Source organism: Acomys minous (genome assembly GCF_964271855.1).
Source record: "Acomys minous genome assembly, chromosome: 6".
In the NCBI taxonomy this organism is placed as follows: domain Eukaryota; kingdom Metazoa; phylum Chordata; class Mammalia; order Rodentia; family Muridae; genus Acomys; species Acomys minous.
This window is the reverse complement of record NC_140487.1, coordinates 22275250-22287693: the sequence shown is the minus strand read 5'-3', so window position 1 is coordinate 22287693 and position 12444 is coordinate 22275250. Positions and strand designations below refer to the sequence as shown.

At 37.7% G+C, this 12444-nt stretch overlaps 1 protein-coding gene across 2 annotated transcripts in view; it reads right to left on the bottom strand.

Moving 5' to 3' along the window:
• CALCR (calcitonin receptor) overlaps nucleotides 1–12444 on the bottom strand; it is an 85952-nt gene that overhangs the window by 25233 nt on the left and 48275 nt on the right. For both annotated transcript variants that reach the window (XM_084786319.1, XM_084786320.1), the window contains exons 5-8: nucleotides 8668–8821; nucleotides 7230–7340; nucleotides 4753–4865; nucleotides 1602–1693 (exon numbers count right to left, since the gene is read on the bottom strand). In XM_084786319.1, the coding sequence (XP_084642445.1) occupies nucleotides 1602–1693; nucleotides 4753–4865; nucleotides 7230–7340; nucleotides 8668–8821 (470 nt within the window). The remainder of the gene's footprint in view (nucleotides 1–1601; nucleotides 1694–4752; nucleotides 4866–7229; nucleotides 7341–8667; nucleotides 8822–12444) is intronic.

The window sequence follows — 12444 nt, the reverse complement described above, 5'->3', positions numbered from 1 at the left end:
GAGCTTGCCATTTCAACTAGATTGGTGCCCATCTTTCTCTACTGATCCTCCAATGCTGGGGTTACAGACAAGCCTTGCTTAGCTTTTTATATGGCTGCTGGGACTCTATACTCAGGCCTCCATACTTTCATGGTAAACACCTCACTTACGAGCCAAGAGTTTATGATTCAAATGTATAGCTATTTAAATGAGTCCTGTATACGCTCATCTAAAGAGGACACAATGCCTTACATATTCAGATTGTTTTTGTGGTTTTCTTGTGTTTGTCTTCTACTTTAATTGTTCATGTATTACATCTAGAGGGAAAAATCAAGCTGCTGTGATTGCTTATTATTGATAACAAAGCCATCATGTCCCCAGTCTCATCTGCTGGGGTCCTATCTGTGGAGTCAGAGACAATATAGAGACTAGACAATTTCCATAGGCTTTTGCACCTATGGCTTTTGTGCTCGCCAACTGTTGGTGGTAATCATCTCTAATAAGGGAACATTTTAGGTGAACAAAAGAAAACAAGTAGCCTTTCCCTGCAAGCTGGAATCCCTACAGAATTTCCATAACATCCCTTATGTACATATCAGATATTTAGCTGTTGTTCAGGTATTTAGCTCTCATTTCCTAACAGAGAGCAGAGTTCTCACTTTTCCTAGGCACTCTTATTTTATATGATAAAATATAGAAGAACACAAACATCTAAGTGGAAGATACTTCCATGCTAACCTAGAATCTAGGATTCTTATAAAAGGGTAATGTGGTGCCTCTTGCCTTTAATTTAGAGAAGTATTACTCAAGGAAGGTACCACGTGTCAATATCTCACACACACAGTGGATTCACTCCTTAAAAATACAAAACCAACGGATGAAATTCCCCCACTCTTGGTGAGACTGTCTGTCTGTCAGGGTAATGCCTTCACCATAGGTAACAGAACCAAACATATAGATACAACTTTAGGTTAAACCCTTCACTGGAATTTTGCTCCCATGTGTCTTAGACAGTTATTGTCTTGAACAACAGCTAACAAGGTCAATGAATTGACACTGGAGAACGAACTATTTGCTTCTGAGAGCTTTCTTTATGGCTTCACCAGCCCCAATCCTGTTCCCGTTCAATCCACTTATACAACTCATAATTAGACAGCTGCATTTGAACTTGAGGACTTGTGAGTGGAAGAAAATGGAGGATACTTTTCTGTCAGTCCATTATGGAACCTTTGCTGTTGTAAAATGAACTTTTACTGTATTGGGTTCTTATGGGTCTGCAGAATTACTACAGGAAGGAGGCACCTTGCCTTTTAAGGTGATAAGGAACCCTTCTTGTTCTCCTCAAGTAGAATTTAAAGTATATTTAGCTCATTTCAGTTTTCTTGCTAATTTATCATGCCCAATGGCACAAGTTCCTACAATCCCTGTAACCATACTCTTCCAAGATTTACTGGTATTTATGTAAATTGAAGAAGATAAGGATGATGAGAATCAATAATAATAAAAATAAGAGGATGATTATACTTAAAGAAGTTTTCTTATGATATTATCTTTCTGGAAACCAGATAATAGATAAAGCTGACACTAGATTTAAAAAGAAGTGGTATTTTAAATGCACTTACTTGAAAAACATGAAGATCCCCATGGACGTAACCAAAGCGGCAATGGACAGAGAGTGGCCCACAAGAGCTAGGTAGTAAAGGACATATGCATTCTAGAAGAGAAAGAGTTGGAAACAGTTCTCCTAAGTAGATGATCAGTGGTTATGGAAAGGAACAACAGTTTCAACTTCTAAATGCAAGGATAAATTAACCAATGTCCAACCCCCGAGAATACATCTTAAAATGATAACAACTATTTCAGTGGATAGAATTGTTTTTCTATGTTAGTGGTGTAAATGGTAAAAAATGGAACCATTTTCAAAGACCGAAACTCTTTGAGATGAGTGTCTTTCAAAATATTGCAGAAATGATTGTAAATGCATTAAACTTATTGTTACTAATCTCAGCAAGCAATCCAGGCAGGTTTTATGTCCAGGGGCCCTGTTATCTGCAGCAGGTGTGTCTAACCCACTGAAGTGTAGGTGAGTAATCTCTCTAGATCCTTCTGGCCCCAGACACTTAGAGTGGCTTAGGCGGATTAGGGAGGCTGATGGCCAGGATTCTCACTTTAATTTAACTTCAAATTCAAGGAGATATATATTTATATATCAATTTAAATAAAATTGGAAAATCCCTTTAGTATTTTCTTGGCTGAAGAAGCCAGCATTCCCCTTGAAAGCAATTTGCTAATTCAATTCTTTTCACGCCCAAGATTAACTTTTTTCTTTTCTCTTGGTGTTATTATGATAGTTGACTCAGAAGAATATTTTCCTTAGTAAATTCATAATATTATAGTTTTCTCTTCTTGGTCATCCACAATCTTTATTTCTTTCTTTTTTTTTTTACACTACAGTTTTATTGTACAAAAAGGAGATGTTGGACAGTAGCTGGTTTCCCTGTCTTTGCCCCAATTTCTCTTTAGACCTCATCATCCTGACTCTGATTTTTTTTATGGTTAATGTTATTTAGTCACTGTTGTCAGTTATAATTGAAGTGGATCTGCTGCTGGTCTTGCTTGTTTCACTTACTGTTTCATTAATGGAGATACTACGTACATAATGTTGCAGGTACATATTTTTAATCTATTGACTTTGCTGTGGCATTCCTGCATGTACATATTAGGCTTTATATGAGTAAAAAACAATGTAGGTAAGATGGATAATTTCTATGACTTCTTAGGGACAAATGTCACATTTATATACTCTAAGTATCTCAATTATTGCCAATTGCCTTGTGGAGGGATGGGGTTGTTGTTGTTGTTGTTATTATTATTATTAATAAATCATGTCAAAACATGCAAATCTCTTCATGTGTATACGGATTGTGCTAAAACAAATACTGCCTTTTTAGACTACAGGGATTTCAAAATGGACTAGCCAATCTCTTTCCAATTGTGTCCACTGTGCCACTTGACTTACTACCTACATATGCCGCGTTGTTCCACCTATGCACTGTGCTCACTAGTGCACCTCTCCTAACGGTACTTCTCCTTTCTACAGACAATGCCAATGATGTGGGAAGAGCTGACCTGTAATAGCAGTGGATAGACACTCAAGATAACTTCGGGAGGGGAGGAATTCCAGAGCTTTTCAAGAAAAATTAATGATTGGCGCCAATTTTTTTCTCCCAGGAATAAATTTTCTAAGAATATTTTATGTAACTTAAGTCTGTCATATTGTATTAGAAAAGTACATGTGACTAAAACATTCTTTTGGGGTACTCTGTTTTAAATAAATATTTACTTAAATATTTAATAATTTTTAAACATTTAAAAATTTTAGTAAATATTTAAATATTTATTCTTCTGGAATAAAACTCTGTAAACATGTAAAGTTAAACCAACAGCTCACAATTTAGTTGCCATTTCTTGTCATTCTCAAGACTGAGGGGTTTGGGTTTTTTTTTTTTTTAATTAAAGTCTATACCGATTTCTTCAACTTTCTTTGGACTGTATTTACATGAAGACCTCATGAAAAAAAAGAATTTTAACCATCATATCAGGTGCTTGAAGGAGAACATTTATTCTCACAACCATGTCTTTCTTACAACTGGGCAGAGTTGTTTGAAGAGGTCAAACACAACAACGCCGAGAGAGTTATTTAGTTAGATTTGCATTGCTCCTGACACTCTAACACAGCTGTACTTTTCTATATGAACCTAATTAGCATGCACCCATGAAATTCCTTCCATGGTCACATCACTTCCATCAGACTTCACTAAATGTCTAGTTCTCCATTAAAGGTATAGACATGTATCCATGATGTAGAATAGCTAAGCAATTTGTAAAGTGGCCATTGGCTTTGGTGACCTCATCTGAGCTTGTGACAAGGTGGCCCACTAGTCAGCTGGCGTTTATTTACCTTGGTTTTGCTGTTGTTATTTGTTTCAGTTGTAATAAAGGAGAACATCTATATACTCCTAAACTTTTCAACAGCAAAACAAAGCATCAAGTGCTTTTTAGTTTCTAACTTAATAACTACTTAATGCGCAGGCCTCTCTTTGAGGAAATGATTGCACATGTTATAGCTAGCAGGGCTGTTCAGAGATGTTCTTTATAGCCAATATTGATGCTATTTCTTCTAGCTCTAAAGGGTAAGAGAGCTCTGGTATATTTAGCAATCTTTACACATTTTTTATGTATTTAAAGACAAATAGTATCTATTTCCCTACTCAACGGGCTTAAAGAAACATTTTAAGGCAAACTATTCCAAGTATTTCAAAGCCTGAAAGACATGAGTATTAACACATCTGAAGATTATCTTAGCTGCCCTCACTGTATCAATGGGAAGCTTAGTAGAATTAAGGTCATATCCAACATGAGCACTAAGAGAGAATAACTTTGGCTGCTTGCTTTCTGAGAACCAGAGGCTCTGAAACTCTCCTAGAGGAAGAAAGGTATTAGCAAGTTCCTCAAGATGCTGCCTAATTTATGGCACCAAGGAAATCCCATGTACATTATTATCTTTGTCATAACTGGTCCTGTTCCACATTCAAACAGAGGTAGTGACGATGAGCACCAACAAGAAGGGAAATGCTATTTTCTGACAACTTCAGAAACCATATTTCCTCACATAAAACTATTTTTTTGTTTGTTTTCGTGACTCATTTTGGTAGCATATATTTCTATAGTTTTATATCCATTTCCAAGACTGACATTTGAACTAGAACTTACATGCAGTTTGTCAGGGGCGAAAGCGTTACACAAAGTATAGTTGGACCAGGTTCGGTTGCTGTCAGGGTGTCTAAACCACTCTCCGTTTTCGTCACAGTATTTTGAAACCTTTTCTGTTAATAGAACAGAATGGTAGTGGATGAGTATCTCAAATCCCAAGAAGAGACGTAATATCTTAAAGCTTAAAGGCCATTCCTAAGACTGAACCACATTGTCGAACTTGAATGGAGAGATAACATGGGCCATCTCACACTTTGACAGGAGGCCTCACATGCCTCCTTGTGTACATGCTCCTGTTTATGCTGTAGCACATCCCTGTAAACTATATCCTTTTCAGGACTCCAGTACTGACATTCACTCTTTCACCACTCGCTTTTATGTGGTGTTTGCATGTGGACATGCTCCTGTGTATGTGCACAGAGGACAGATAGATGTGTGAAAGCTTTCCCCAGTTGTTGTTTTCCCCCTTATGTTCTGAGAAAGCATCTCCAAATCAACTTAGCAATACGGCAAACTTGAATGGGTATGTTTGCCTTAGTCGTCCCAGCACTGGGACTTAAAGGTGTGCCCCTGTGCTCAGATTTTCATGTGTTGGGGAACAAACACAGATAGTGCAGCTTTCACAAACTTGCTGACCGAGATTTGTCAGCACCAACCCCCATCTGTCTTTTATCAAGCACTTCTTCAAAACTGAAACCTCTGACATTTCCTTGAGCATTTTTGCGTTATGAAGATGTCGCCTTGTGCCAACAATTGAATCATGAAGCCTTGAAATGTGTTGAAGAAAAACATATTGAAGATGCTTTTTCCTTTAGAAGTGAAACAGTCTCTTAGCTACAAGTGTTCCATCTAAAAACTAGACTGAAAAGATGGAGCTAGGACTGGAAACCCCTACTTTGCTTATCAAAAACTTGCCTTTTAGTCAATATTTATAGCTGCTTTGGCAAGAGCCCATTGCTACTTTCAAACTGGCCTCAATTGCAAAACAGCAGTTTTGTGTGTGTGTGTGTGTGTGTGTGTGTGTGTGTGTGTGTGTGTGTGTGTGTGCCAGTCAAGTCACCTTTAATGCAGTGGCAGGTCAAGATAAATGAAGTATCATGTGTTGGAAGGAGATAATAAAGGCCAGAAGAGTCTCATCCTATAGCATTTTGGTTCCAGTTTACAGGAATGTAGCTCAGAATTAGGGAACTGCTGGCAGCCCGTGCTTCACTATACCATCCTTCAGAATGAGATTCCTAGAAGCGGCTGGCCAGCACTGGCCTTTAGTTTATGCTGTGTTGGTTTATAAAGCAGCCCTTATATATTTTGATTATCTCTACTGTTAGGATTTTGGCTTTAATGATAAGTCGGATCTTCCCTTGGGGAAAGCCCCCCTCCCCCCCCTTCCCCCCCGCCGAAGCATTTAAAAAATCTTGCCTCAGTGAAGAGCTCCTACCTCTGCTCTTATGGGAACTCCAGAGACACTTCACACCTGTGGCCAGGTCAGGTCATTAGACTCTTGGAAAAACCAATTCTTGTCTTTTGTCTTTTTCTAGAGATTTACATGTTGTGTCTTTAGTGATCCCATTTAGTTTCATCATCTGGACCTCTTTTCTGATTAAAGTTAATACAACCTCTTCAGTATTTTCTAGATTTAACTTAATGGGGCGGATCTTTTATCCTCTAGGGTGGCTAGGTGTGATTTTTCTGGATCTGGTCAGGAGGTTTCTCTCATGAGCAGCTACCATCACTAACCCTTTGGTATCTGTCTTACCGGGCACATCTGGTGTGCTCTGCTTCCTAAGGCACAGCTGTTCAGTACATTTATTTGACCTCCGAAACCACAATCCACTTTTATACCAGGCTCTTCTTTCTTTCTTTCTTTCTTTTTTATTTTTTGTTAGTTTCAACTTATCCAATCTCACGTCTCTCTGTCTAGTTTCTGGACTGAGGCTGTGACAATTTACCCACATGCCTCTGTACCACTCCTGACTATCAATCACAGAACGACCTCAATTAAAGACTTCCATGTTTGGATATGGGACAATCTTAAAATAAGTGACGGCACCCCTTCATTATCTCATTTCACTTGGAACCTGATCCTCCTAGACTGTCATCTGTTTGTGCATTTTAGCTTGCCACCTAACCATGTGTATATGACAGGATCAAGGCCAGAAAAAGCAATGTGCCCCCCCCTTAAAAGTTATGAATGTATTCCAACTTGTACAAGTTTACATGAAGATTAAAAAATAATACTTAATTCTGAAGAGAGAGGTCTCAACATCATGGGTTGAATTGGATTCACTTGCAGTTTTGTGTTAAATATCGTAAGTGTAAAAGAAGACAATAAGTATGAAAATACTTTGCAATATGAAAGGTTGATATTCCATGTGACACATCACTATTTATTTCTGCAGCTGAAGTGGATTTGAGTCCACTTATGCCTTTAACATACTTTCACTCATAACAGAACCATAAAAGGCAACTAAAGACCTTACCTGCTGGGTCAAAGTCCGGAAAGTAGTCTGGGCAATGCTGATAGGTCATTTCTCCAGCTGGAGTGTCATCCCAGCACAGCCATCCATCCCAGGTACGGTTGCAATATGGACCTGGGAATTCAGGAAGAAACTGGCTTTGAAACATGTGGTTTAACTAAAAGAGGATGTTTTCTGAAGTGGTAGAGAGGCTGATCCTATGATTGCAGTCAAGACCAATCATATTTCAAATGAGCCACCTCAACAATTTTTTAAATAAACTTTCAAATGATTTTAGTACATCAGTGGGAAAATATCTCATTATTAAATAGCAGGCAGGGGTCTTTTTTTTTTTTTAAAGAGGTTTTGAACTTGGCTTCTCATAAAGCAAGCAACCCCAAATAATGACTTCCTGTCTATTTAGTTAATTGTGGAGTGAATCTAAAGAGTAGCACAGAAATTAATCAAATGGGCTCAGAAGCATGTTCATAAGTTTTTACTTATTGAAATTTTACCTTTTAAAAAAGGAAACTCAACCAAGAAGTTGAGTTAAAATTGTAACACAGTTCTTGTTAGGTGAGATACATTTTCCTACCATTATCTGCATAACAGTGAAGAAAATGCAGCCAAGGCACTATTTTTCAAAATTCATGGCACAAATTAATTCTTCAAAAACTGAAATATATTTACATAGGGATGAGGATATTTTCTGACTTAATAAAGCATATCAGTATGTTGCATCTAATAAACCTTTTGTTTAAATACTTAAAAGTAACTGTGTATATTAATAGAGTATATTTCATCATTTTCCACCTTTCTAAAAAGCCTTGTCTTAGAATTTTCAAGGTTACACAAAGCTCTCATTGAATCTTCTAAGTGTTTCAGAGACATGGAAAGAAAAGGCTTTGCCAGGGGTTGTCTGTCACGATCTTCCTTTTTATTTTTCTCTGGGACTTCTACAGCAAGTAGACTACACATAGCCCAGAAACTATCAAAGAGGACTCTACAGAAGAACATAGATTAACGATGCTTACTGAGGCAATCCCCCATGGAACTGAGGATGCCGAAGTGAGAGAGAAGAACTAGCCGACCGTGTCAGGGAATTGACTTTGAAGGAAAGAGATGCCTAATTAATCCAAACAGGACAGGGTTTGCACAGGTCCTGCCTCCAGCGGATTCTCTGCCCATCACTTTCCATTTCCCTGCCATCACTCAGCTCTGTACTGGTTGGGCTTATTAGATGTGAATGCCGAGTCACTGTGGTAATTTTGTTGAAAGGGCAAATGTCAGGCAAAATGATGCCAGATGTAGGGGGAAATCATATGTGCTACACAACACACACACACACACACACACACACACACACACACACACACACACACACAACTCTACAACTGTGACTCTACTCCGTTCCAGCTACTCATCAATCTATTGGGAAGGAGGTTCACATGACTTCTCTTACCCTCTCCCTCATAAGGAGGCAACTCCTGTATGCGGTCATAGCATTTGTACTGGGCATCCAGCAGTTTCTTGCGTCCAACCAAGTACAGGAAGGGCTCGTGATGAAGGCTGGAGTTACTGTGATTGGCAGGGGCCTGAAGAACTGGAGTTGGGCTCTGCAGAAAAGGTAAAATTAGTTATTTACAGAGTAAGTAATGAATCAACACATAAATAAATGTGATGATTTTAAAGATGTGAAAAACATTTCTTTTTTTCCTTTTTATAAGCAACATTTATGTAGAACTCCACATAAAATATTTTATAGTAAAAAATGTTGCATTTCACATTTATATTCTATGTATTTATATTTGTACCAACATCAATGTGCTATTCAGAATGTAGAGCAGTCACACACACTCACACACATATTGATAATATCCTGTTGTTTTAATTTATTGTCTTTGGAAAGTATACACATGAAAAGTACAAATAATTTTATTTCCAAAACATATCCATTATTACATCAACTTTTCCATCTTTGGAAATCTTAAGAATCGTGGCTCACATATTAAAACATAGAAATAGTGGAATAAATATGTTTCTTTAGTGAATATTTTCAGCTAAGTTTTGCTCAGGTTTGGATTGTGTATTCTGCCAAAAATTTGCCTGTTTTATCCCTCGGAACAAACGAAACAATTGACTTTGAGCTCCTCACGTTGGTTTTGTTAGTACTTAACCTATACACAGTAGTTCAGTTTCAGAGAAGAAAGCAATGTAATTCTTAAATATTTATATTAGCACATCAGCTTGAAGAACAAGTTGGCATTGTTTTTCCATTCAATCACCATCACGTCTTGGCTTCTGATAAGTTGTGTCTTTGTACATGTGTGTACCTGTGTAGTGACCACCATCATGCTGTCTTTTCTAGCTTGTAATAATATAGGGTTCAATTTTTTTAATCAGTGGCCCTGAGGGGCTCTGTAGTGGTGCTCCCTACATCCTGAATAAAGCTTATTTATTTATTTTTTTTAGAAGACCCTCACATTCGAGCATGTTCTTTATGCTGCTGCTGGCTCTCTATAATATCCATTGAATGAATGTTTACTTGGTTTTATTATGTCTAAATTATTCTAAGAATACTTTATTATGGGCATCCCTGGCACAAGTATGTTCTCTTCGAAGATTTCCTGAAGTCTCTAAAAGTAAACCTCCTTCTTAAGTTGACCTGAATACCCCAGGCTAGTCATGGTGAAACGTCACTGATCCTGTGTGTGCCGCTCTGTAAGCCCCCTGTAATAATGTAATAAGCTTCAATGTGAAGCTTATAATACAAAATATGTGAAACTCAGAGTAGAAAAGGGAGATGGGGCAAAAATATTTAGTAATGGTTATAGATACAAGGATCTTGGGATCTTGGGTATCGGGAGAGATTATGTAGAGAAGAAAGACTGAGGAAAGTCGAGGGGGATGACACACTAAGGTTCAGGGACTGCTATGACACTGCACTAAAATCATCCTGACCAAAGGGGGTGTTAATTTAGGGTAGGTAAAGGGTTGAAAAAAAAATCAGATATTGTGGATTTTTGAAGGTAAAACAACAACAATCAAGCAAGCAAAGCAAAGCAAAAAACACATTTAATCTGATGTGATCAAAATATGATAATGAAATAATTTACATATTTTGACCAGTCAAGGTTCTGAAGGCAGAAGTCGAGTAAAATTCATGCAGTAGCATAGGTTTCCACAGTTTAAACTTTATGGCGGGAAGTTGGGAATTGAATATCTGGGCCAGATCACCCCATAGTAGAACAACAGAACACAGCTCTCAATATTTTCTTATGATAGAGAGATGAAGGCTTATCTGAATATAAGGAATGGGGCAGGGGACAGGGTGGATGGTCAGAGAGCCAGACATTTAGTCAATACACATGAAAAGGGGGGACAACTGCAGAATGCAGATATGGAGCCGAAATGTCTGTAGTGGAAGGTGGGTTCTGTTTTAGACATGGGGCAAGTAAGCTGAGTAGGAACTGTTCACAGAGTAAAAGGGGTAGATACTTATCACTGTTATAATATTACATAGGCACTTACTGTGAACCAAGTTGACTCTCGTGTTTGAATAGTGATGATTTAAAATTTCAATATGTTTTAAATTCATGAAATTGGTAATCCTAGTAAAATAATTAAAACTGTGTAACCCCGTTTAACCAAGTCAGGAAACAGAGTTCTCTGCCATGACTCATTTCTCACTGATTTCCAGTGAGAAACATTTACCGGAATTGACAAGCCAGACATTACTGCAGGTGAGGTGCTGAAGCAAACAGATGTGCAGCCTGCTCCCATGGAGCTTACAGTCTAGAAGGAAACACGAGCACCAAGCATGTTTCGGACACGAGACACAGAACGATGACATCTGTGAGGACATCCTCAGATGTACCATTAGAAGTTAGGGTGTGTTTAAGCTCAGCTTAAATGGATTTGAGGAGATTCCTTATTTATATTTGCTCTCTATAGCTAATTTTCTCACATTTGAATGAATGGATGCGAGTGTATTTTAAAAATCCAAATTAATATGACTGAACCAGAAAAGAAGGGAAGATCATAGTGCCCTTATGGGAATGATCTTGATAGTTTCTCTATTTTGGAAACCATTTGGAGACTTACTTGATATGTTTAATTGTGTGCCATCTGTTCATTGTCTTCTAATTAAATTAGAAGCTAGAATGTCATATATATATATGTATGTATATATATTCTTTTATGCTAAAAGTTTTAGACATTGGGAATTATTTTCTTTAGGTATGGATCTTCCAGAACCAAGTTCTGAATTCTTTCCTTACATGTTTGGCAACTATTTAAGAAATGTTCTTGTAGCAATTGGAAATTCATGGAAGCCCCGGGAGGAAATACTATGTGTAAGGAAGGATGCTAAATAGAAAAACTCTACACTTGTGTTTTCAGTGACATCTTTATTAGGTTCGGCGCATTGTAACATCAGCAGGAGTGAGGATCACGTGAGGTTATTCTGACGCGAGCAGCTTCATATACTTACCATTCTTGCAATACTGAAACAAACTCCAGTGAACTTGGTTGGGAACTTGGTTCAATAGAGATTGTTTCAACACTGAAAGAATGAAAAAATCAGAGCATCTGTTGTCAGATGAGCCACAGCCTTCTGGGCTGTTCCTGGCCTGGTCCTTGCTTGAGCATTGAGAGTAGAATATGTTCCCAGTGGTGCCTGGACCTCTCAATGACTTTCTTCCTAAAACAACATGAACCTTGGGGTATTCCATTTACAGATGGATGGGTGGATAGATAGACAGATAAAAATACATAAATGCAGATAGAAATATATAGTATATTTCTAATCATAAAATTAGTACTGCTTAAAATAACACACATATATAAGCATTTTACATAGTCGATTAAACGTTTCTGATAATTCCATGCAAATAAAATTGCTACTGAGATAGTATTACTTTAAACATTAAAAATAAGCCAGCAATGATATCATGAGACAATCAAGCAATATGGAAGACACGGAACAATTTGACTAATTTCAAGCATTGTGCTTATGCTTTTAGCAATTCAACAAATACATAATGTCATGCTCATATAAAGGTGACAATAAGACAGGAGCATGTTACAGGAGTCTTCAAAAAGCCAACCATCCTGCCTACCTACCTAGATCATACTTGTTGTTCTATGTAGCAGTTTAGCTGCCATATATGTGGTGTCATTCTGGAATATCTTAGAAAGTGGCATCACACATATGACGGCCAAGCTGCCACAGCAGCAG